Source organism: Bos taurus, chromosome 10 (assembly GCF_002263795.3).
Source record: "Bos taurus isolate L1 Dominette 01449 registration number 42190680 breed Hereford chromosome 10, ARS-UCD2.0, whole genome shotgun sequence".
Classification (NCBI taxonomy): domain Eukaryota; kingdom Metazoa; phylum Chordata; class Mammalia; order Artiodactyla; family Bovidae; genus Bos; species Bos taurus.
The window spans coordinates 25269123-25296399 of record NC_037337.1 but is presented as its reverse complement, the minus strand read 5'-3'; the positions used below and the strand labels follow the sequence as shown (position 1 = coordinate 25296399).

At 40.8% G+C, this 27277-nt stretch overlaps 1 protein-coding gene and 1 long non-coding RNA gene across 2 annotated transcripts; both read left to right on the top strand.

Annotated features, from left to right (window-relative positions):
• The first annotated feature begins 4259 nt into the window (after positions 1-4259).
• Positions 4260-6037, top strand: LOC101903738 (uncharacterized). Its single transcript, XR_236068.3, has 2 exons — positions 4260-4548; positions 4810-6037. It is a non-coding gene; the product is annotated as an uncharacterized lncRNA (long non-coding RNA).
• Positions 6038-20597: 14560 nt separating this feature from the next.
• Positions 20598-22102, top strand: LOC100296752 (T cell receptor alpha variable 21). The gene is made up of 2 exons (XM_002690588.5): positions 20598-20913; positions 21111-22102. Exons 1-2 carry the CDS (start codon positions 20868-20870, stop codon positions 21536-21538), a joined length of 474 nt encoding a protein of 157 aa, XP_002690634.2. The 5' UTR covers positions 20598-20867; the 3' UTR covers positions 21539-22102.
• The last annotated feature ends 5175 nt before the right edge of the window (positions 22103-27277 follow it).

The following is a 27277-nucleotide window of genomic DNA, read 5'->3' as shown; positions in this document are numbered from 1 at the left end:
TTGTCATTCCTATCTCCAGGGGAATCTTCCCCACCCAGGATCGAACTTCCTTCGGTCTCCTGAATTGCAGGCCGATTCTTTACTGTTTGACGCCATGGAGAAACCCCTCTATGTAATACTTACCATATTCTAACAAATCTGATGTGTTAAAAATTGTTTTCCCTAGGAGGAGGGAAGAGGAGGGAAAGAATAGGCATTTGTCTGGCAAGGCTGGGCTTTGGTCCTGAGATGGTGGTGTTGTCCATTGCAACCTCCAATTCTTGGCAGATGGGCTTCTGGCGCCGGCCTCCCTCATGCCTATGTGACCATTGCTCTGATTTGGCTGGGCTGTGTTTCCTGTAGAAAGGTTTGAAAACAAGAGCAGAAAGTAGATCTTTTATCCTGTGAGTCCTTGAACTTTTACAGACACAAGAACTCAGTTCCTCAGTTGGAGTCTACATAACAGAAGGAATGGACAAAATCCCTAAGCCTGCTCATCTTTTGGTTACAACTAGACTGTGAGTTAAAGGGATTTGGAAATGGCAAAGAAGGGCAACTCCTGGATATTCCTCCCCAGGGAAGAGAAGGAAGTCTGGGAGTTGTACCTGCATGTTTCGTGAGTTTCCTGTTAGAGAGCAAAAAGTAAACTTAAAATTAGTTTTCAAAGAATAACAGCACTAACCAAGCCTGTCTCTGTTTTCTCTTTCTGAACAAGGGTGAAGCACTAAAACAGGACGTGAGTCCAGAGTTCCTGAAGCTCTGAACGTGAGAGTAGGGAAAGCAGCGTGGTTTCTCTAACTGGCACTTACACTAGACAGCGCTCTGTACTTCCTTCAGTGGTTCCGGCAAGGATCGGAAAGGGCTCAACAATCTCTATTGTCAATTAAGGCAAATCAGAAAGAAACAAGCAAGTGGAAGAATTACAGTCCTCGTTGGATAAATCATATCAAAGACAACAGTGCTTTATACATTGCAGCTTCTTTCAGCACAGTGATCGAACCGAACCTATCTCTGTGCTGTGAGGCACAGTAACAGAGGGAACCTGTCCCAGTATTGCAAACTGCAGATGGCGGCTCCAACCATGTCCTGTCTTGGCGCTGAGGAAATTTTTCCATTAAAGAAGATTTCTACATTGACTTTCTTTCCCAGATAGAGGCAATTGGCAAGGGTAGGAATGATTTGAGGAATAGCACTGGAAACATGTAACATTACCATAGGCTAACATAGAGTGACCAGTGCAAGTTCATGCATGAAGCAGGGCCCCTGAACCCATGCTCTGGGACGAACCCAGAGGGACCAGGGTGGCAGGGGAGGTGGGAGGGGTGTTCAGGATGGTGGGGAACCCAGGTATACCTATGGCTGAATTCATGGTTGATGTATGGCAAAAACCATCACAATACTGTAAATAATTATCCTCGCAATTAATATAAATAGAATAAATTTTTTAAAAATCTGATAAAATGTCCTATAAATTATACTATGAATACTTTTGACCATTAGATTTTCATCAACTTCAATTTATTTTTAATTTTTATTTTTTTTAAAATTGAAAGGCGAGTCCTTGTCCAGCTCCGTGAGACTGGAGCCCAGAGGGCAATTGAAAGCCGCCCGCGACCGCCACCCGTTTTCAATTCGACCGCTTCCCAATTCAATTTAAATAATAGTTTTACAATCTAAATGGGAAAAGAATTTAAAAAATAATAGACACATGTTGCCAGGTCAGGAAGCAACAGTTAGAACTGGACATGGAACAACAGACTGGTTCAAATAGGAAAAAGGAATTTTCAAGCTGTATATTGTCACCCTGTTTTATTAACTTATTTGCAGAGTACATCATGAGAAAACGCTGGAATGGAGAAACACAAGCTGGAATCAAGATTGCCGGGGAGAAAATCTCAATAACCTCAAGATATGCAGATACACCAGCCTTATGGCAGAAAGTGACAGAGGAACTCAAAAGCATCTTGAATGAAAGTGAAAGTTGGAGAGTGAGGAAGTTGGCTTAAGCTCAACATTATCAGAAAACGATAGAAATCATGGGCATCTGTCCCATGTCAAAGAATCACTTAGGAAGTAAAGTGTCAGACTTTATTTTTATGGGCTGCCAAATCACTGCAGATGGTGACTGCAGCCTTGAAAATTAAAGACGCTTACTCCTTGGAAGGAAAGTTATGACAAACCTAGATAGCATATTTGAAAAGCAGAGACATTACTTTGTTCAAAAAGGTCAGTCTAGTCAAGGCTATGGTTTTTTTTCCCTGTGGGTCAGGTTATGGATGTGAAGTTGGACTGTGAAGAAGGCTGAGTTGGCCGAAGAAATTGATGCTTTGAACTGTGGTGTTGGAAGAAGACTCTTGAGCGTCCCTTGGACTGGCAAGGAGATCCAAACCAAGTCCATTGTGAAGCGAGATCAGGCCCCTGGGAATGTTCTTTGGCAAGGAAATAATACTAAAGCTGAAACTCCAGTACTTTGGCCACCTATTGCGAAGAGTTGACTCATTGGAAAAGACTCTGATGCTGGGGGATTGGGGGCAGGAGGAGAAGGGGTACGGCAGAGGATGCGATGGCTGGATGGCATCAACTGAACTCGATGGCCGTGAGTCTGGGTGACTCCGGGAGTTTGGTGATGGACGGGAGGCCTTGGCGTGCTGCTGATTTCATGTGGGTTCGCCAAAGAGTCGACACGACTGACCGACTGATCTGAATCTGATCTTGATATGTATAGCAGAATTGCTTTGATGTACACCTGAAGACCGAACAACCAAACATTGTTACCAGCTTTTTCTCTAATGTAAAATGAAAAGTTAAAAAAAACAGTAGTTTTGGTTGAGATTAAGTAACATTTCACACAAGTTCACTTCTTTCAAATGAACAACTAAGTGTGCTCTAGTATATTCACAACATGGCAACAATCAATACTCTATCTAGATTTGAAAACCTTGTCATCACCACAAAAAGGAAACCACACACCCATGAAAACAGTCACTACCCCATGCTCCCATGCTCCCCATGGCACATGCCCTGGGAAGCCACCAACCTGCTTTTCCTGACCAATGGATTTACTTATTTTAATGTATTTCATTCAAATGGAAATCATACAATCCATGGCAATGTTTGCATTGTGTTTATTTTACTTAGCATAATACTACTCTTCGGAAGTTCATTCAACTAAGGACCAATTGTTAGTGTTAGTTAGTGAAAAGTCTCTTAGTCATGGTCCAACTCTTTGTGATCCCATGGAACTATACAGTCCATGGAATTCTCCAGGCCAGAAATACTTGGAGTGGGTAGCCTTTCATTCTCAGGGGATCTTTTCCAACCCGGGGATCAAACCCAGGTCCTCCTGCATTGCAGGGGGATTCTTTTACGCAGTGAGCCACAGGGAAGCCCAAGATACTGGGTACCAATTCCTTCTCCAGTGGATCTTCCTAGAACTGGAGCTGCTGCAGCCGTGGGATGAGAAAGCATTTGTGACTTTTGAGTGGCTATGTTTCTTTTATTATTTATTTGTTTATTTTATTTTTGGTTCAGCTGGGTCTTTGTTCCTGAACTTGGGCTCTCTCCAGTTGCAGTGAGTGGAGGTCACTCTTCACTGCAGTGCGTGGGCTTCTCAGTGCGGTGGCTTCTCGTTGCAGAGCACAGGTTCCAGGCGCACGGGCTTCAGTAGTGGCAGCGCACGGGCTCAGGAGTTGTGGCACGCAGCCTCTAGGGCTACATTTCTGATATAAGGAAATAAGAATGTATGGTCTGGTGAGCTTGTCCTCATTTTGACTATAGGGTGGATATTTAAAAGCAAGATTATTTTAGCACACATTATTGATTACTGTTAGACACATAAAGCTGGACAAATTTTGTCCACCAGGAAACTTGCTATGATTGCATTAAACAGAAAAGGACCTTTATCCAGCATAAATTTCCCCAGAAACCTATGCCTTGGAGTGTAGGAAGAGAAGTTGTGATGATTGAGAATAAACAGTTTATCTTCCTGTAGAAAGAAAAGCTGCGAGCTTATTTCACTGTAGATTTGACTGCAGATCCCTCCCCCAAAAGGAGCTATACAAAAATGGATGACTATTTGTTCTCAGAGGTCACTGTAATCATAATAAATTGTTTTTGTCACAGAACGTATGTCTATCCTAGATGCATTGACAGAATATGCATGCAGCCCTGATGTAACTGTTGTTAATTTAATTACAGCATGGCAACCCATTCCAGTATTCTTGCCTGGAGAATCTCATGGACAGAAGAGCCTGGTGGGCTACAGTCCATGGAGTCACAAAGAGTCAGATATGACCAAGTGACTTTCAAGTCTAAATAGGCAGGTTACAATCACCAACCACATCCACAAGCCATGGCATGACACAGGCAAACTGATACCAGCCAGTTACATTTCCTGTTCTGATGCAGAAGCATCTCACAGCTCAGTCACTGTGCATGTGCCCTGGCAGGCACAGGTCAGGCATCTCGACCGAATTTGAGAGAGACCACAGAGCATTTCACTCAGAGGAAGAACATCCAGCATGGGGCTCCCTGGCCTGCTCAGAGCTGTCATAGGCTCTGTCTGCCTTGGTAAGGCTGGTAAGGATGACCGCAAACAGACTCAGCTCTGCTCAGCTCCCATGTTTAGAGGTAGGGCAGGTTATTATTGTCTGTTGGGGTTTAGGAGAGTTGGTTAACTGGCAGAGGAATTAGAACTCTTAATCCTCTGTTTGTTCCTTGAAGCCCTCTGAGTTCCACCAGGAGAATCAGCCTCTTCTTTCTGTCTCTCTTTCTCTCTCATATATGTATGTATGTATATATATATATATGATTTTTTTTTCTTCTCTATAGGATCCCTCATGGCCCAGAAAGTAACTCAAAATCAGTCAGAAATTTCTGTGCTGGAGAAGGAGGATGTAACCTTGAACTGTGCATATGAAGCTAATAGCTATACTTATTATTTATTCTGGTACAAGCAACCATCAAGTGGGGAAATGATTTTCCTTATTCATCAGGAGTCTTACAATGAGCTGAATACAACAAAAGGTCAGTATTTTTTGGACTTCCATAAAGCAACGAGTTCCATCAGCCTCACCATCTCAGACTCACAGCTCGAGGACTCAGCTGTGTATTTCTGTGCTCTGAGAGACCACAGTGATGCCACTGCCTGAGGGAGCCCCACAGAAGCCTCATATGTCAACATGTGGAGTCCCCCAGCTATGAACACCTTAGTGAGATTCTTGGTAAGGTCAGGAGAAGGTATGGGGGTTAGAAGTGAAAACCTCACTGTAAGGAAAATGCTATCTTTGGCTCAGAGTGCATATCTTAAAGTGTAATTCATCAAAAATACCTTTATCTTCAATTCTTTATCTTGCAGAAGATTGTTTGCCAATTAAAAAAAAAACTTTGAAGTAGTGATTTTATTAAAGTATGAAATTTGGCTTTAAAAAATTCAATAGTATTTGACTAAATCTGCACCTGAGTTGTCAGAGTTTTAGGTTCACTGCACAAATATTTATGCATTGCTAAGTCTGGCCATCATTGTGGATCTGAAATATCTATGAAAGGACACTTCTTGGACCCTCCCTGTGCCCTGCCTCACCCGTGCCATGAATGACTTGGAATGATGTGCATAGAATAACTGTTACCACAGATCTTCACCCCAAGGAGAAATGAAACCCTACTGTTTGCTCAGAACTAACGTCATCACCTGGTCACATTCCCTATGTGTGATTACAAAGCTATGTATGTTTAATGTAGAAAATACAATATGCAAAGAAGGAAAGCTAAAAACAAAATAACTCACCAATTTTACTAGTCAAAAAAAAAAAAACTCTATTAGAGATTCATACCTTATAGGATATTTCTAATCAGAATTTTTACCTGACAGTATATTGTGAAATAATTATTTCACAACATTATTTACAGGTCAACATCACACATTCTAATGGTGATATTCCAATGTGTGATTTTATCATACTTTTGGGCTAATTCCATTTTACTAGCTTTTAAGATTGTTTTACTCACTATAGTAAACAATACTGGAATAAACACAAAGGTATTTGGTGGTTTTCTTGACGAGTCCTAGGAGTTTAATAGGAGTTTACCATTAAATCTTTCTGATGTGGCTCCCTGCTCATTTCTGTGACCCTGGAGAATAGAGCATTTTCACTCTGCAATTACTAAACAGTCATATTTTCCTTGTTTCACAAAATTCTTTTATACGAAGGCTTTGCTTTATACTTTAGTCCCAATTAACTTCAGATGGCTTCAATTTTGGATGTCCGCACCATGTGTGTGCAGAGTAGCTGTCATACAACATCCTAAAGAGTTCAGTCTCTGCACTATTGCTGTGATATTAGGTGGGAATTAACCTAGTGGGTTTGCTTTCGTCTGGAATTCCAAAAAGGAAGATACTCTTCCTTGTGTAAGGATTTTCTATCCCTATTGCACAAATAACAATGACCCCAATAAAGAGCAACTTTCCAGAAAAGAAAGTTTAAGAGTGTGTGTGTGTGTGTGTGTGTGTGTGTGTGTGTGTGTGTGTGACGCGCATGTGTGTGAAGGAGAGAGAGAGATGAGAGAGAGAGACAATAGACTTACATAGCCAATTCATCAAGTAATTAACTAGTTAAAAGAGTTGAATTTTGTAAAACGTATTGGAAAGAAGAAAGTTATCTAGAGATCAACTTTTAATGAAGAAAATAGATGTAAGCAATTTCAAGGAATAAATCAAACACGTGAAAGAAGAAAAATGTATCCTAGAACTGACTCTTTGCAATCCCATGGACTGTAGCCCACCAGGCTCCTCTGTCCATGGGATTTCCCAGGCAAGAATACTGGAGTGGGTTGCCATTTCTTTCTCCAGGGAATCTTTCTGACCCAGGGATTGAACTCGCATCTCCTGCATTGGCAGTCAGATTCTTTACCGCAGTAAAGTGAGAGAAGTTGTCATTGCAACCCTACGTGAACTTCAAAATCCTCCAGACTCCAGGGGAATATGTCAAACTCTCTGAGTCAATCCTTTGAATCTCCTCTAACTTGAGGAAGATTGAAAAAAACACATACCACCACAGCTTCACTTTTTTCTCTTTTGTTTTTAATATTTTTAAAATTTATTTGGCTGTGCCAGCTCTTAGTTGCAGCACATGGGATCTAATTCTCTGTCTGGGGTCAAACCCAGGTCCCTAGCATTGGGGGTTCAGCGTCTTAGCCACTGCACCACCTGTGAAGTCCCTATTTATTCTAACTCTTTAGTGAATTATCAGTTTTCTCATATATCATTATTGTGCAGAATAGGCTAAGGAAAGTTAAAAAGTGGGCTTACAAATGTTTTGCAAGTGTCTTCAAGCTTGTATTATAGTCTCTCTCCATGTGTTCTCATGTATTTCAGGCTGTCTTCAAAGCCCAAGACAAAAGGGATGTTGCAATTAATATGCTTTTATGTATCTACATCTACATCTCTATCTATAATTATGTATTGTATTTTTCAGTTGCTCAGTCATGTCCGACTCTTTGTGACCCAATGGACTGCAGAACACCAGGCTTCCCTGTCCTTCACTATCTCCCAGAGCTTGCTCAAACTCATGTCCATTGAGTCAGTGATGCCATCCAACCATCATCCTCTGTCATCCCCTTCTCCTTCAATCTTTCCCAGCATCAGGGTCTTTTCCAACGAGTCGGTTCTTTGCATCAAGTGGCCAAAGTATTGGAGCTTCAGCTTCAGCATCAATCCTTCCAATGAATATTCAGGACTTATTTCCTTCAGGATGGACTGGCTTGATCTCCTTGCAGTCCAAGGTACTCTCAAGAGTCTTCCCCAACACCACACTTCAAAAGCATCAATCCTTCGGCACTCAGCCTTCTTTATGGTCCAACTCTCACATCCATACATGACTACGGGAAAAATCATAGCTTTGACTATATGGACCTTTGTTTGCAAAGTAATGTCTCTGTTATGACTATAACTGTGGGCTCCACAGGGTCAGGAAACATGAATGCATTGTACATTACACAGTACAGAGCACATAGTGGTTACACCTTAAATATTGGTTGACTGAAGAAGAATTAATTCACAAAATCAACAGATGTAGAGCTTCTACCCTTTGGATGCTGTTAGGTAATTGCAGATCTATTATTTCTTGTAGTTCATTTCTCATCACCTTAAGAATACTTCTGTTTATATGTGTCATAAGTTCTCTTTCTGTTTGAACAGATTTTCTTCATATGGTACTGTTTTCAGGCTTGCAATTAAATTAAATGGTCTCCCTCGTGTTGGCATAGACAGAGCCATCTTAATCACCTGAGTGAGTCTATAGTAAGGTATATAGACTTGTTCTCTTGTAAACTTGGAAGTCCCTCTTATCAGTGATTCTTCTAGGTTTCAGCCAATGTTAATGTACCCCTGTAGTATCTCCTTTCTGCTTTCATCTCTAGACTTTTTAATCTGTGGATTTTAGCCTCAAATATTTACTTGCTGTGGCTAAAGATATGGGTCCTATTAAGCTAAGGATGGTAGTGGGCAAGGAAGGAGCAGTGGTCCTGACTGAAAGAAAGTCATGGCTACCTTAGTTCCCTTTGAGTCCCAATACTTTCCCTTTCCATCCTAATTTCTAGGGTTCAAAGGAAATGACCCTTGTATAACAGGTGTTCTCCATACACTAGATATTGCCATTAGTACAACTGGATGGTGTCAAACTATCTGTTTCTATTTACCTTTACCATTGCCATGACTTTTGCTGCCTCTTTGTATATTTTTTCTTTCAAATCTAAAGACCTAGTTTAGGGATAAATACTCCTACCATTGAGAGTCCTAGCCTAAGACAAGAAAAATGCCTTGTCTGTTTTTCTAGTTTCTGTTTTCAAGGGCTGACTTATTTTGATCAAGAACAATTTTAAGCTCCTGGATTCACAACCCTTAAGAACATTTTTAGAAAGTGTTATCCTCAATTGTAATATTTGTATTAAAAAAAGTTGGTATTTAAAAGACTCTGCCCCTGGGACAGTAGAAAGAAGAATCACTACATCCTTGGAGAAATGAGCTGTTTGACCTTGGAATGCTGTCTGTGAAAACAAGGTCCATGGAAGCCTGTAATTTTCTCAAAAAGCAATAACAGTAAGAGGGAATTTTCATTCTTGAGACAATTTGTAAAAAGTAGTCTCTTCTTCAAGAAACACATGCTCAATTATAGGAAAGAAGTTATAGACAATAAAGGAGATTCTGACTTTTAGCTCAGTTTGATGACTTAAATATTGATAGGCATTTTTCTCAGAGAACTTTGAAATGTGAATGTTAGAAGAGATTACAGTTATCTTCAGTCATAAGACAGATGTAACCCTTTTCTGAATCTATACTAGAAAGCATTGCCCTATAATACATGAAAGAGGATTTCAGAGGTGATGAATCAAGAAGGGCTTGGCATTTTACTACAGTTTTGACTTTACTCTTTAGGTAGAGAAATCACAGTAAGTATAAAAAGGGAAAGTCACAGGCTCAAAGAACAAATTTTTTTTTTCTGCTCCCCTATGAGAAGTCTTCAATCCACATTTTGGTTATGTTGCTTTGAACTAGTTACTTGATAACAACAAATAGGTAAAGGCTGAAACAAAGATGATGACACAGCCCTTTTAAAAAATATTAAAATATATATACATTATAAAAGTTAACTCAAAATGGATCATGGGCTTAAATTTAAAATATAAAACTGCAACTCTTAAAAAAAAACATAAGATAAAAACTTCAGGCTTGCAGCTAAGTAAATCTTAGATTTGACACTGAAGCATGATACACTCACACACACATGCACACACCAAACTGAATCAAAATTAAAAACCTTTCCTCTGTAAAAGACCCTGTTAAAGTTACAGACTGGGGGTGAAAGTGAAAGTCGCTCAGTCATGTCCGACTCTTTGCGACCCCTCGGACTACACAGTCCCTGGAACTCTCCAGGCCAGAATACTGGAGTGGGTAGCCTTTCCCTTCTCCAGTATATCTTCCCAACCCAGGGATTGAACCTAGGTCTCCTGCATTGCAGGTGGATTCTTTACCAACTGAGCTGTGAGGGAAGAAAACGGGCAATGGATTCGAACAGGTGTTTCACCAAAGAGGGGATATGCAGATTGCAAATCAGCACCTGAAAGATGGTCAACAATATTAGCCATCATAGAAATGCAAATTAAAGCCACAGTGAAATATCACTGCACAAATCTCAGCGGGGCTAAAATAAAAAATAGTGATAACACTAAATTCTGGCAAACGTGTGGGAAAAACTCAATCATTCACAAATTGCTGATGAAGATATAAAATGATATGGGCATTCTGGAAAATAGCTTGGCAGTTTCTCATAAGACTAAACATGCAGTCACACATTTGGACACTTATTCTAAATAAATAAAAGATTTTATTCACATAAAAACTCGTGCCTGAATATTCATAACAGCTTTATTCACAGCAGCCGAAATGTGGATTCAACCCAGTGTCCCTCAGGGGTTATTGGCTAAGCAAACTGTGGCGCATCTATACCATGGAATACTATTCAGAAATAAGAAGACCAACAAGTTGGACACATACAGTAATTTGGATAGATCTCATGATTTTACTACTTATGCTAAGTGAAAAAAATCTCATTGGTTACTTCTGTATAATTCCATTTCTAGGACATTGTTGTTGTTTAGTCGATAAGTCATGCCTGACTCTTTGCAATCCCATGGACTCCCACCGGGCTCCTCTCTCCAAGAGATTTCCCAGGCAAGAATACTGGAGTGGATTGCCATTTCCTTCTCCAGAGGATCTTCCTGACCCAAGGATTAAATATGCATTTCCCGCCTTGGCAGGCAGATTCTTTTACCATTGAGCCACCAAGGAAGCCACTCTATGACATTACTAAACAACAAAATTGTATGGATGAAGAACAGATTAGTGATTGTCTGGGGTTAATGATTAGGGAAGGGGGTCAGTGTGGCTACAAAGGTGTGCGTGGCCTAGGGAAACCTTGTTATGATGAAACAGTTGTGCATCTTGATTGTGGTGATGAGCCTATACATGTGATATACATGAATACATGAATCTACATGTGTAAATTGAATAGAGCAACACACACACACACACACACACACACACACACATGACTGCATGCAAAACTGGGGAAATCTAAAAATTGAAACCTGTAGATTTTACTAATGTTAATTTCCTGGTGTAGATACCATGAAGGAGACCGAGTAAAGAGTACACAGAGCCTCCTTGTACATTTTTGGAAACTTCCATGAATCTATAGTGATTTCAGATTAAAAGTATTTTTAAAATGACATGCAATTTTCATAAAGTTCACAACTGTAAATCATCTCTTGAGCTTTGTTACACATCCCTCATCCAGCTCGTGGATTCATTTAGTGTCTATTCTACAAAGAGCTCCTGCATTTATCTTGCAGTTATCTTTCTCATCTTCTTTCTGAGATACACATCCAAAAGCAAAGAAAAGCTGCCTTCTAAATATGATTGTAAGAGAGCTTGCTAAGTGTGGTTAAAATGAATTAAATCAAAGGATGCTACAATGGATATGTTAGTTCAGTGACTTTTAAATCACTGAGAAATTACCAAATTTTCAAATAAAAAGTCCAAGAACAACAAACTCCAAACACTGTTAGTGTAAGAACTTCTGTGCTGCTTATTCTTTCTTGTCACTGAGTGGGTAAAGGATAAGGTGACATCAAAACAGTGCAGCTGAGAGCTGATGCTCTTTTTCCACATTGAAGCTAATGGGGTTGGGGCAGAGTGTGCCATTCAGACAAGTCTTAAGAAAGCTCCTAAAAATGGTGGTCAACTCCACAACAGAGACACACGTTCAGTGACAAAATCCAACGGGGTGTCATAGAACCAGGCACATCGAGCAATGCTAGTTTTGCTGTACTTATCTTCTGCTACCCACTCTGCCCTGTGGCTTTCTGACCTGTCTGATGTCTATATTGGAGAGCTTTTCTTTCCTTCTGCATGGTCGCCTGTTCTGTCCTCCTAAGATCTATCGAGTTCTTGACCCTGAGTTTTAGTTATGCTTGGTCCCTGAAGCCAGGCATAAAATTATTTGAAGAAATAGATTTCTTAATTTATGCTCCCAATTCTCTGTCAAAGAGGTTTCCAGTCAGATGCACAACTATTCTATCCCTCTGCTTCTCTCAGCACTCTAGTCTTTTTAAGGTCTCACCTGCTGAGATTCTTGTGTACTGTAGAGGGAAACACAATCCATTACACCAATGCCACTGCTACTAAGTCCCTTCAGTCGTGTCCGACTCTGTGCGACCCCATGGACTGTAGCCTGCCAAGCTCCTCTGTCCATGGGATTCTCCAGGCAAGAATATGGGAGTGGTCTGCCATGCCTTCCTCTGGAGGACCTTCCTGACCCAGGGACTGAACCCATGTCTCTGGCACCTCTTGCACTGGCAGATGGATTCTTTACCAGTAGTGCCACCTGGTAAGCCCCATTACACTGATGCTTGAGCTAAACTCCTATAACCCTTGGTAGCAGTTTAGCTTTAAAGTACATTCAAGGAACAATGACATGATTAAAATTGCAGGCAGAGAAGGCTTTTCTGATTACTCTGTTAGACCTCCTATGTACTATGGCCACCAACATAAAAGATGTCCTTCCCTGAATATATGTCTTTGTGGGTGGCATAGTTGGTCCTGTGAAATGTTTGTGTTTGTGGCCACCAGGTGGCAGTGATTCCATTCTTTTCATTTTTCCAGTGCCTTAAAAGTCAAAAGCACGACAGCTACTAGAGGATTTGCTCGTGACTGGCTGAGCCTGGAACAGAAAGGCTCTCCTGTGCATTAGAGAAGAACTAAGACACAGGAGGAGCTCTTCAGGGGAGAAGATTTGGAATCATTAAGATTGCATCAAGAGTGAGATGGCAGGATGGAGAACATGCTGGAATGTGCATTCATAGTCTTGTGGCTTCACCTTGGATGTAAGTTGCAGGTTAAGAGATGAGACCCTATGGGCACATTTTCCCAAAGATGGGGAGGAGAGAGAGGAGTTTAGACACTGCTTATCCCAGGCTTTGTGTTGGAATTTTTAAGTACTGCTGAACTGAAAGCTTTGTATTGTTTCTGATTTTGTTTTCCTGAACAGGGTTGAGTGGTGAAGACCAAGTGGAGCAGAGTCCTCAGACCCTGAGAATCCAGGAGGGGGACAGTCTCAGTCTCAACTGCAGCTACAGCAGTTTTAGAGGGCTACAGTGGTACAGACAAGATCTCGGGAAGGGCCCTGAACTCCTCTTCCTTCTTTACTCAGTTGGGGATGAAAAGCAGAAAGAAAGACTGAGAGCCACCTTGTTAAAGAAAGGAAGTTCTCTGCACATCGAAGCCCCAAAACCTGAAGACTCAGCCACTTACCTCTGCGCTGTGCAGACACAATGCTCCCCAGGCACCTGCAGACTGTACCCAAACCCTGAAGCTGGGGCTCTAGAATAAGGGCGTCTTTGCTGTTTTCCTTCCTCCTGAGCACCCAGAGCCTCTTCCCAAGTGGTCCTCTGGAGAACGAAGTCTTGTGACGCAGCCAGACAGCAGAGATTACTGGGCATTCTGTCCAGGATCCTAGACAGTGCCCCCTGTGTGTCCATGGATCAGTCTGCTCTTTTAAATAGTCCAGAGCTTCCCTCGTGTAGATTCAAAAGGGATAGTGGTGGTATGGAGTCTTGGTTTCCAGTCTTGGGCCCCTTGAAAAGACGCCACAGGAATGTACCTTCTTCCCTGAAATAATTTTTTTTTGCATTCTCTTATGATAATCTGGCCACATGTGTGTAAGAGAATCTTTCCCATTTTAATACATTCTCGAAGGTCATATCTCCACCAGCCCTATTACTACATTTCTCTTCTCCTTAATAATCAAATTAGCTGACTGTATAGACTTACTGTCTCCATTTCTTCAAGTCCAGTCCTCCCCTCCTTGAACCTGACTTCTGTGAGCATTACTCTGAGAGATGCTCTCACTTAAACCAGTGGCTTTGGTGGTGATAAAGCCAATGATTATTTTTCAACCTTGTCTCATCTGAGATTCTCACTTTCTCATCCTTTTTAAAAGTAAAATTTCTTTTTTTAATCAAAATAATACTCTCATTTATTTACAAAATCAAATAGCGCTCTCTTTTTCTTCCCACTCTTCTACATAGTTTATTTTTGCCTCCCCAGAGGAACCACTTTTTATTCTCAGGTGATGACACTGACATTTATCTCAACATTCAAAATGATTCTTGGCTTTCTCTTCTCTCTCTGTCTGTAACTGAGGTTCAGTTCAGTTCAGTCACTCAGTTTTGTCCAACTCTTTGCAACCCCATGAATCACGGCACGCCAGGCCTCCCTGTCCATCACCAACTCCCGGAGTTCACTCAAACTCATGTCTATCGAGCTGGTGATGACATCCAGCCATCTCATCCTCTGTCATCCCCTTTTCCTCCTGCCCCCAACCCCTCCCAGCATCAGAGTCTTTTCCAATGAGTCAACTCTTCGCATGGGGTGGCCAAAGTACTGGAGTTTCAGCTTTAGCATCATTCCTTCCAAAGAACACCCAGGGCTGATCTCCTTTAGAATGGACTGGTTGGACATCCTTGCAGTCCAAGTGACTCTCAAGAGTCTTCTCCAACACCACAGTTCAAAAGCGTCAATTCTTTGGCGTTCAGCTTTCTTCACAGTCCAACTCTTACAATACATATAATAAAGTGTACAAAACTGAAGCTTAGAACTCAATGAAATTTTACACTTGTTAATATCTACATGCATAGTATATATTATATCTGGTTTTCTTCACTCAAAATAATATCTTTGCAATTCATTGGTGTCACTTTGCTTATGTCTTATTTGTTCTTTTTTTAATTGATGTGTAGAGTTCCTCTATATGAATATCTAACAATTTAATTATCCATCCTCCCAAAAGTAGATATTTGGGTTGTTTGGATTGATTACAGTTTTGTGCTATTGTGAAAAAAGCTGTGTGTGAGGGGAAAAAAAAAACATTTTTTTTCCTTCTTGTGTAGGGAAAAATCCAGTTCTGCCCTATTATGTCTTTTTTTCCTATGAGTCTCCTTTACTCCTTGCACAAAACATTTCTGATCAACAGATGTGTATTTTCCCACACCAAGCAATTCTCTGCAATCCCACCCGAGTATCCTATCATTCTAGTCAGTTCTGACACTTTCTACTTGAAAAAAACATGACAGTCACAAGCCCAAGGGATCAACTGTGCTTCTGAACAAAAGACTGTAGGTAGAAGATTCCCAAATCAAGATAAGACAAAACAAAACAAAACCCTGGGCTCAATTAATTCACTAGAGTGACTCACAGAACTAGGAGAAATATTCCACTTATTTTCACCTGTTTGTTATAAAAGGCTATGATAAAGGATACAGGTGAATATCCAGATGGCAGAGGCATGTAGGGTCAGGTTTGTGAGTGGAACTGTAGAGCTTCCGTGTCCTCTCCAGGGACCACTTGCCTAGCACCTCTGTGTGTTCACTGACTGAAAGCTCTTCAGTAGGTCTGGGGTTTGGGCAGTGGTCCTACGAGATGACTCCCCAGCCTACTTGGCTTTCTGCATTTTCATTTTAACTGCACCCCACAAAGGATGTAGCAAGTCCTACTTAACTGGCTAAGATCACCTATAAAATGTTGAATAGAATTCTTATTCCCAAACTCAGAGGTAAAGCATTCACTATTTCACTGTGACTATTAATTATAGTGTTTTTGATAAATATTCTTTATTTATTTAAATTGATTTTTAAATGTGAAACCAACTTTCACTTCTAGAGTTAAATGCTCTTAGGAATGTTGTTTTGTCTGTTTCACATAATGAAACATTGATTTGCTAATATTTTATTGAGCTCTTCCCCCCATTTTCCTGAATGATATTAGTATTCAACTTTTTCTTTTCCATGTTAATGTCAGATTTTGGTATCAAGATTGTAATGATTCATTAGGTAACTTGCAGTTTAAAGCTTCTCTTCTACCTATAGAAGAATTTGTGTAGGGTTTTTAATTTAGAATTAATTTAGAAACAATTTTCAGAAAGTTCACTATAGTGAGGTCATGTAAGCATAGCCTTATGGGAGAAACTTAATAATCCTTATTTTGGATTCAGTTAGTCTAACAGATAAAGGGTTATTTATATATTTATTTTTCTCTTATGATGGTTGATAAACTGTGTTTTTTTCTGCTCATGTTTTATTATTTGCTACCATTACTTTCTTTTATTTTAACTTGCTACTTTTTCTAGTTCTTTTAGTTGCAACTTTGCCTGTTAATTCTCAACATTTCTTCTTTTCTGAAAAATATAATTTAAATTAATAAATTTGTCTCTAATTACAAATATTCCTTGACTTACAATGGTGTTATGTGCTAAAAACTGATCATAAGCTGATAATATCTTTAGTCAAAAGTTCATTTAATACACCTGAACTCTGAACATCATAACTCAGCCTAGCCTACCTTAAACATCTTCAGAACACTTATATTAGCCAACAGTTGGGCAAAATTATCTAATAGAAAGCCTATCTTATAATTTGATGCTGGCTACCACATGTAATTTATTTGGCACTGTGCTGAAGATGATAAGCTGAGTGGCTGTCTAGGTTCAGAATGGTTGTATGTTGCTTGTTTACCTTTGTGATCGAGTCACTGACTGGGAGCTGCAAGTTGCTGCTGATGTTCAGCATTAAAAGACAGCATCACACTAGCCCATGAAAAGATCAAAATTCAAAACTAGAAGTGCAGTTTCTACTGAATCCATATTATTTTTGTGCCATTGTAAAGTTGGAAAGCCATAAGTCAGGGACTTTCTGTACTGCTTTTGCTGCATCTTGCATGTTTTGATGTCATATATTAATTATTATTCAACTAAAATATTTCCATTTGAAGTGGGGATTTAATATCCTATGGGGATATTGTCAGGGACCTAAGAATGGCCAAACCCTGCCCTGCTCACCACTGGGAAGATTCCTGAAGATGCTGTATATATAGGCTTAATACAAACAGAAAGTGAAGAAGGACTTTTAGCTGACCCCTGGACCTAATTTCCTCCAGGACCTAATATCACTGGTCCTCTGATTACCTCTAGGAAAGGTGGGTTTGAGGTTCATGCCTAAGTAGAGTTTCTTACTTTCTTCTGAATCCAGAATAGCAAGCTCAGAATTCCTATAAGGATGAGGTGGAAAGATAGGACACACCTCAAATTGGCCAAGAGTTGATTTACTTTTCAGGCATCTGGGCTGAAAGAGAAAGAAGAGGCAGCCATTCCCAGGGCACTAAATTAGCCCTCTATAGAAATGCACTATCACAGGTAGGCAAAGACTTCAAAATGCAGGAGCTATTAGCAGAATAAGTGGACTCTGGAGTCCTATGTTTTAAGTTAGACTGAGAACTGATCTCCTGGGCTTCTCTGGTGGCTCAGATGGTAAAGAATCCTCCTGCAGTGCAGGAGACACGGGTTCAATCCCTGGGTCAAGAAGATCCCCTGGAGAAGGGATTGGCTACTCCCTCTAGTATGCTTGCTTGGAGAATTCCATAGACAGAGGAACCTGGCAGGATGCCGGCCATGGGGTCGCAAAGAGTTGACATGAATGAGCGACTAGCATTTTCACTTTTTTTTCAATATCCTACTCATAAATGGACTCTGAATGACAGAATCAGCCCTCCTCACTCTTCCTTTGTGGGTAGAAGAAGAGAGGAGGTTTACAAAGAAGGGAAGAAGAAGTGGAAGCTTCCTGATTCATGGAGAGAGACACAGGTATTCTTATCCATATCATCTGGTTTTGTTCAGTTTTAATCTTTTGGGTTTATAGCTTTATAGTCTGCCCAATGTCTTCAGTGGAATAGATCAGAGAATTATCATGAGATTCTTATTTCTACCTGACTTTTTGTCATTCTCATCTTCAACATCAGAGTCTTTATTATCATTTATTGAACCACTACCATATGTCAAGTCCATTGCTCAGCACTTTAGATACTCCTTCTGTAATCTAAAACCCACAAAGTAATATTAATCTATCCTCAGGTAAGGAAACTTAGCCTTAAACATGTTTAAAGATGAAGGGATTTCTGAGATAAATGTGGCAGGCAACATAAAATGAGAATTAAAAAAAAAAAAAACTCCAGAATTAAACAGTTTGAAAGTATTTCTGCTGTACAGCAGAAAGTAACATAACATTGTAAATCAGCTATACTCCAACAAGAATTAACTTAAAATTTAAATAACCAGTTTGAATAAGTGCCCCAAATCTTTGCAAGTCAGAAATAAGTCTACTTACTCTTTTGACAACTATACAGTATCTTGCCCCCACTAGACCTGGAACACCACCACAAAGCAATGAATCCCCAGTTCATAACCCTGCCCAGAGAGCAGTCCTGAACACCAGTCTCTTGTAACTTCCCAGCTGCCTCCCTTACACTCCACGTGGACTCTCACAGGCCCCTCTCCCTTGGCATCACCCAAACCCAGCCTCTGACTGGCCCCAAGCCTTTTCTGCCTCTGCCTGCCCCATGTCAGCCAATGGCAGCTCTGTCCCTGGGCAGTGCCTTCTTGTTCTCATACCCACAGCTGGCAAAAGTTTGGTCCCTCTGTTGGAATCCATCCCTTCCTCCTCTGTGTCCTCAGCCCCACCACTGCCCACTGGGATCAGTCTATCATAATGTATTGAATATTTGTATTGAAGGATATTTAAATATCCTTGCTGCATACAATATGCAATTTCATAATGTATTTATTAGGCTATTTCTTAAAAAATTCTCAGACAAGTGAAATTTCTGGCCAATGATATGTAAATAACACCTATGAATCTTATTTAGCTTATACTTCAGTTCAGTTGCTCAGTCATGTCCAACTCTTTGCGACCCCATGAACTGCAGTATGCCAGGTCTCCCTGTCCATCACCAACTCCCGGAGTCCATCCAAACGCATGTCGATTGTGTCAGTGATGCCATCCAACCATCTCATCCTCTGTTGTCCCCTTCTCTTCCTGCCCTCAATCTTTCCCAGCATCAGGGTCTTTTCAAATGAGTCAGCTCTTTGCATCAGGTGGCCAAAGTACTGGAGCTTCAGCTTCAACATCAGTCCCTCCAATGAACACCCAGGAATGATCTCCCTTAGGATGGACTGGTTGGATCTTCTCATAGTCCAAGGGACTCTCAAGAGTCTTCACCAACACCACAGTTTAAAAGCATCAATTCTTCTGCGTTCAGCTTTCTTTATAGTCCAACATTCACATCCATACATGACCACAGGAAAAACCATAGCCTTGACTAGATGGACCTTTGTTGGCAAAGTAATGTCTCTGCTTTTTAATATGCTGTCTATGTTGGTCATAACTTTCCTTCTAAGGAGCAAGCGTCTTTTAATTTCATGGCTGAAATCACCATCTGCAGTGATTTTGGAGCCCCCCGAAATAAAGTCTGACACTGTTTCCACTGTTTCCCCATCTATTTCCCATGAAATGATGGGACAGGATGCCATGATCTCAGTTTTCTGAATGTTGAGTTTTAAGCCAACTTTTTCACTCTCCACTTTCACTTTCATCAAGAGGCTCTTTAGTTCTCCACTTTCTGCCGTAAGGGTGGTGTCATCTGCATATCTGAGGTTATTGATATTTCTCCCAGCAATCTTGATTCCAGCTGTGCTTCCTCTAGCCCAGCGTTTCTCATGATATACTCTGTACCTAAGTTAAATAAGCAGGGTGACAATATGCAGCCTTGATTTACTCCTTTTCCTATTTGGAACTAGTCTGCTGTTCCATGTCCAGTTCTAACTGTTGCTTCCTGACCTGCATACAGGTTTCTCAAGAGGCAGATCAGGTGGTCTGGTATTTCCATCTCTTTCAGAGTTTTCCACAGTTTATTGTGCTTCAGCTATAGAATGTGAAAGTGCCCATTTCCTGATTTATCACACACATTGAATGTGAATATTATGATTCTTAACTCTTTTTGCAACTTGATGGCTGAGAAATGATAGAAAGGGATTTTCAAGAAAGTGTGAATTAAAGAAAATAATTCTTAAGAACTGAAGTGGCAAGAGGAGGGAGCAGTTACAGGAATCTGAAGAGGTTCAGCTACAGCTGTGCAGTAAAACCTATGATTTCTTCTTTTCTTTTTTTTTAACTTCAAATTGCAAACTTATTTTTTTTTACTGTGTAATTTTTTTCTTTTTTTAAAAAATATAAATTTATTTATTTTAATTGGAGGTTAATTACTTTACAATGTTGTATTGGTTTTGCCATACATCAACATGAATCAGCCACAGGTATACACATATTCCCCATCCCGAACCCCCCTCTCTCCTCCCTCCCTGTACCTACGCTTACATTTCTCTCTAGGTACCTGTGTGTATTAGTTACTCATTAGTGTCTGAGTCTTTGCCACCCCATGGACTGTAGCCCACCAGGCTCCTCTGTCCATGGAATTTTCCAGGCAAGAATACTGGAGTGGGTTGTCATTCCTATCTCCAGGGGATCTTCCCCACCCAGAGATCGAACTTCGGTCTCCTGAATTGCAGGCAGATTCTTTACTGTTTGAGCCATCGGAGAAGCCCCTCTATGTACATACTTAACCACATTCTACAAATCTGATGTGTTAAAAATTGTTTTCCCTAGGAGGAGGGAAAGAGGAGGGAAAGAGATAAGCATTTGTCTGGCAAGGCTGGGCTTGGTCCTGAGATGGTGGTGTTTCCATTGCAACCTCCCACTCTTGGCAGATGGGCTTCTGGCGCCGGCCTCCTCCATGCCTATGTGACTTGCTCTGATTGGCTGGGCTGACGCTGTGTTTCCTGTAGAAAGTTTTGAAAACAAGAGGCAGCAAAGTAGATCTTTTATCCTGTGAGTCCTTGAACATTTTACAGACACAAGAACTCAGTTCTCAGTGAGTCTACATAACAGAAGGAATGGACAAATCCCTAAGCCTGCTCATCCTTTGGTTACAACTAGACTGTGAGTTAAAGGGATTTGGAAATGGGCAAAGAATGGGCAACTCCCGGATATTCCTCCCCAGGGAAGAGAGGAAGTCTGGGAGTTGTACCTGCATGGTTTCTGGGAGTTCCTGTAGATAGCAAAAAAGTAAACTTAAAATTAGTTTTCAAAGAATAATCAGCCACTAACCAGCCTGTCTGTTTTCTCTTTCTGAACAGGGGTGAGCACTAAACAGGACGTGAGTCAGAGTCCTGAAGCTCTGAACGTGAGAGAGGGAGACAGCGTGGTTCTTAACTGCAGTTACACTGACAGCGCTCTGTACTTCCTTCAGTGGTTCCGGCAGGATCCCGGGAAAGGGCTCACATCTCTACTGTCAATTCAGGCGAATCAGAAAGAGCAAGCAAGTGGAAGAATTACAGTCTCGTTGGATAAATCATCAAGACACAGTGCTTTATACATTGCAACTTCTCAGCACAGTGACTCGACCACCTACCTCTGTGCTGTGAGGCACAGTACACAGAGGGAACCTGTTCCCAGTACTCAAACTGCAGATGGGGCTCCAACCACGTCCTGTCTTGGCGCTGAGGAAACTTTTTCCATTAAGGGGTTTTCTACATTGACTTTCCTTCCAGATAGAGGCAATTAGCAAGGGTAGGATGATTTGAGAGAATAGCACTGAAACATGTACATTACCATAGGTAACATAGATGACCAGTGCAAGTTCCATGCATGAAGCAGGGCCCCCGAAGCCCATGCTCTGGGACAACCCAGAGGGACAGGGTGGCAGGGGAGGTGGGAGGGGTGTTCAGGATGGTGGGGACCCAGGTATACCTGTGGCTGATTCATGTTGATGTATGGCAAAAACCATCACAATATTGTAAAATAATTATCCTCCAATTAAAATAAATAAATTAGTTTTTTAAAAATCTGATAAAATGATCTAAAATTATACTATGAATACTTTGATCATTAGATTTTCATCAACTTCAATTTAAATAATAGTTTTACAATCTAAATGGGAAAAGAATTTGAAAAAGAATAGACACATGTACACAGGTCAGGAAGCAACAGTTAGAACTGGACATGGAACAACAGACTGGTTCCAAATAGGAAAAGGAGTACGTCAAGGCTGTATATTGTTACCCTGTTTATTTAACTTATATGCATAGTACATCATGAGAAACGCTGGACTGGAAGAAACACAAGCTGGAACCAAGATTGCTGGGAGAAATCTCTATAACCTCAGATATGCAGATGACACCACCCTTATGGCAGAAAGTGAAGAGGAACTCAAAAGCCTCTTGATGAAAGTGAAAGTGGAGAGTGAAAAAATTGGCTTAAAGCTCAACATTCAGAAAACAAAGATCATGGCATCCGGTCCCACAACTTCATGGGAAATAGATGGGGAAACAGTGGAAACAGTGTCAGACTTTATTTTTCTGGGCTCCAAAATCACTGCAGATGGTGACTGCAGCCATGAAATTAAAAGACGCTTACTCCTTGGAAGGAAAGTTATGACCAACCTAGATAGCATATTGAAAAGCAGAGACATTACTTTGCCAACAAAGGTCCGTCTAGTCATGGCTATGGTTTTTTCTGTGGTCATGTATGGATGTGAGAGTTGGACTGTGAAGAAGGCTGAACACCAAAGAATTGATGCTTTTGAACTGTGGTGTTGGTGAAGACTCTTGAGAGTCCCTTGGACTGCAAGGAGATCCAACCAGTCTATTCTGAAGGAGATCAGCCCTGGGATTTCTTTGGAAGGAATGATGCTAAAGCTGAAACTCCAGTTCTTTGGCCACCTCATGCAAAGAGTTGACTCATTGGAAAAGACTCTGATGCTGGGAGGGATTGGGGGCTGGAGGAGAAGGGGACGACAGAGGATGAGATGGCTGGATGGCATCACTGACTCGATGGACATGAGTCTGAGTGAACTCCGGGAGTTGGTAATGGACAGGGAGGCCTGGCTAGCTGCGATTCATGGGGTTGCAAAGAGTCAGACATGACTGAGCAACTGATCTGATCTGATTGTATAGCAGAATCACTTTGATGTACACCTGAAACTAATACAACATTGTTAACCTGCTTTTTTCTAATGTAAAATGAAAAGTTAAAAAACAGTAGTTTTGTTGAGATTAAGTAACATTTCACACAGTTCACTCTTTTAAATGAACAACTAAGTGTGCATCTAGTATATTCACAACATGCACAATCACTACCTCTACCTAGATTTGAAACCTTTTCATCACCCCAAAAGGAAACCACATACCCACAAAACAGTCACTCCCCATGCTCCCCATGCACATGTCCCTGGAAGCCACCAACCTGCTTTCTGACCATGGATTTCCATATTTTATGTATTTCATGCGAACAGAATCACACAATCCATGGCATTTTTGCATTGTTTATTTTACTTAGCATAATACTTCGGAAGTTCATTCAACTCAGGACCAACTGTTAGTGTTAGTTAGTGAAAGTCTCTTAGTTGTGTCCAACTCTTTGTGATCCCATGGATTATACAGTCCATGGAATTCTCCAGGCCAGAATACTGGAGTGGGTAGCCTTTCAATTCTCCAGGGGATCTTTCCAACCCAGGGATCAAACCCAGGTCTCCTGCATTGCAGGGGGATTCTTTACCAGCTGAGCCACAAGGGAAGCCCAAGAATACTGGGTAGCCTATTCCTTTTCCAGTGGATCTTTCCTACCCAGGAATTGAACTGGGGTCTCCTGCATTGCAGGTGGATTCTTTACCAACTGAGCGATGAAGTGCTGGGAGCAAGCATGCGAGTTCCCACCCATGACAAGGTCATGCGGGAGAGCCCTGATGGGCAAGGTGAGTCAGGGCTCAAGGCGCCCCCCCCCCCCCCCTGGATCTGCCTGAGCGTCTACCCTCAAATCAGAATCTGTCTGTTTTTACTATTTTACGACTTTCACCAACTCTTCTGACATTAAGGGGGGGCTATCCCCGATCACCTTTCTCTGAAGAAAATCAACTTAAAACTCTAGTTAATAAGTCTCCTAGGCATAATAGGAGTATTTCAATTCAAACCCCCCTGATGACTTTCTAGCTTGCCTGACAGGTTTGTTCAGATTCACAGCCTCCCAACCACGAGAGGCACGGGAAGCTTAAGATATTCTAACAATGCAGAGCTTCTCAGATAGTTAAAATTCTTAGAATAGGACTAGTAGAGATTTCTTTGTTGAGCTAATGCTTGCTGCCAAGTTTCCATATCCCTTACCTACTGTGTCCCTGGGAGTGTATTGATTAATATAGTTGGTGTATAGAAATGGAAGTAGTAGCTTTAATGCTTGTAATCTTGGACCCTTGAGTTAATTCTTTTCTTGTTATATCCCACCACACTTTTGCTCTATAGGAATGCAATGTTATCTAATGCTTTCGGAGGGTGGCGCCTGACTTTAGAATAATCACCTTTAGAGAAAAAAAAAGTTTTCTGAAGACAGGGTCATAAAATGTTAACAGGCCTCCTGGCCAGAAGATGATGTAAATCACCTAAAGCTTTTGCATATGATAAGTTTGCAGAAAGAAAGCCTGGCTTCGATAAGGATCAAGGACTGCTGACCTTGCATGACTCTACCCCTCCCCCCATTATCCTCTATGCACAACTTAAGGTATAAAAACTACTTTGGAAAATGAAAGCGTGGGCCTTGCTCACCGAAGCTTGGTCTCCCCATGTTGTTCTTTCTCTTTCCTTTTCCTTTTCAGGCTGATCCCCTGGAGCACAGGCGCCCTCTGTGTTCACTTTCCTACCTGGGCTTCTAAGACCCACTCGAGAAGGTGCCTAAGGTGGGGCACCTTCAGCTATTCGAGAGGGCGCCTGCAGCCTATGTGAACAGAGCAAGTCCCGTGCTGGGGCTTTATTGGCTTTCTGCGTAAACCAAGGAATATCAGCCTCTTTTCTTTCCTCTATTTTCTTAACTGCAAAATTCTTTCCTTATCTCTCTCTCCTTTTATCTATTGTTTATCTTTTAATCGCCAACGCCGTCCTCCCGAGGGAATCCCTGGACCCAATCGGGGCTGGACCCGGTAATGAAGGAAGCCCAGGACCAACTGGAGAAAGACAAATGTTCATCCTTAACCAATTACATAGGATGCCATACTGCTAATTAGCCGGCTGACATTGTCCCGGTTCTTCACACCCTCCTCCACCCGTCTGTTTTGCTAGAAGTTTGTCAGTTTTACTGATTCTCTTAAAGAACCAACTCTTTGTTTCATTGATTTTCTCTATTGTTTATCTCTTTTAAATTTCATTTATTTCTCCTTTAATCCTTATTATTTTCTTATGCTTGTTTTGGATTAATTTATATTTTCCTTGTATAGATTCTTCAGGTAGAAGCTTAGATTTATTCTTTTTTAATATTTGCATGTAGTGCTAAAATTTCACTCTCAATACTTCTTTGCTCTGTCTCCCCAATTTTGGTATGTGTATTTTCATTTTTACTCAATTAATGAGAAATTCAATGATTTCCCTTGAGACAGTCTCTATGACCTATAGATTATTAAGAAGTGTGTTGTTTGGTTGCCAAATGTTTGGGAATTTTCCTGTATCTTTCTGTTATTTATTTATACTATTATTTCATTGTGGTTGGAGAACATACTCTTTCTATTTCAGCTTTTTACATTAGATTTATTGAGTTTTTTTAGGTCCCAAGATTTGGACTTCAGTTCAGTTCAGTTCATTTCAGTCGCTCAATCATGTCCGACTCTTTGTGACCCCATGAATCACAGCATGCCAGGCCTTCCTGTCCATCACCAACTCCCAGAGTTCACTCAGACTCACATCCATCGAGCCAGTGATGCCATCCAGCCATTTTATCCTCTGTCGTCCCCTTCTCCTCCTGCGCCCAATCCCTCCCAGCATCAGAGTCTTTTCCAGTGAGTCAACTCTTCACATGAGGTGGCCAAAGTACCTGGTATATATTCCATGGACACTTGAAAAGAAGTATATTCTGCTCTGGTTGGGTGGAGTGTTGTATAGCTGACTATTAAATCCTACTGGTTAATGGTGTTATTGAGTTCTCCTATACATCTGCTGATTTTCTGGCAAGTTATTCTATCAGTTGTTGAGAGAGGAATATTGAAGTATTTAACTATGTTTCTAGATTTGTCTCTTCTTTTTAGTTCTAATTTTTGTTCCACTTATTTTTCAGCTCTGTTAATTGGTACATATACATTTAGGATTGCTATGTCTTCTTGGTAAATTATCCTCTTCATCAGTAGATAATATTTCTCTGTCTCTGGTAATTTTCTTTGTTCAGCAGCCTGTCTAATTTATCTGATACTAATATAGCCATTATACTTCCTTCTTTTTTTTTTTGGCTTTGTCCACCTCACAAAGCCTCCAAAAAATGTGAGCAGCACAGCCTATATTTCTTCTGAGGCTTTGATTAATGTTTGCATAATACGTCTTTTTCCATCCTTTTACTTTCAAGTTGAGTATGTTTTATTTGAAATGAATTTCTTTCAGACAGTTATAGTTGGGTCATGTTTCTTAATCCACTTTTTGTCTGATCTGTTTTGTCACTGGTGTGTTCAGATCAACTTCTGTGTCTTAGTTTTTGTGTGTAGATCACTTGCTTTTAATGTCTTGATATTTTAGGTCTTAACCTTCCATTTGATTTTTTGTTTGTGCTTTTTTTTTTGGTCCCCTATGTTTTTCCTTCTAACCTCCTGTGAGTTATTCAACATTTTCTAGGATTATACTTCAATTTATCTGCAGTGTTGTGTGTGTGTGTGTGAGTTGTTCAGTTGTGTCTGACTCTTTGTGACCTCATGGACTGTAGCCTTACCATGGAATTCTCTAAGCAAGAATATTGGAGTGGGTAGCCATTCTCTTCTCCAGGGCATCTTGTCTGCCCAGGGACTGAACCCAGGTCTCCCGCATTGTAGGAAGATTCTTTTACGGTCTGTCACAAGGGAAGCTCCTATAACATTTAGCTGTGTCTTGTTGTATAGCTGTTTTTATATGGTTGCTTCAGTTACTGAATTTACATAACACAGTCTATTGGTAATATTATTTTACCTATTTGAATGAAATGTATAAATATTGCCTCCCGTTACACCTATTTATTCTCCCCTATATGTGAACCGGGAACTTCCTGATGTTCAAGTTGGTTTTAGAAAAGGCAGAGGAACCAGAGATCAAATTGCCAACATCAGCTGGATCATGGAAAAAGCAAGAGAGTTCCAGAAAAACATCTATTTCTGCTTTATTGACTATGCCAAAGCCTTTGACTGTGTGGATCACAATAAACTGTGGAAAATTCTGAAAGAGATGGGAATACCAGACCACCTGACCTGCCTCTTAAGAAGTCTGTATGCAGGTCAGGAGGCAACAGTTAGAACTGGACATGGAATAACAGACTG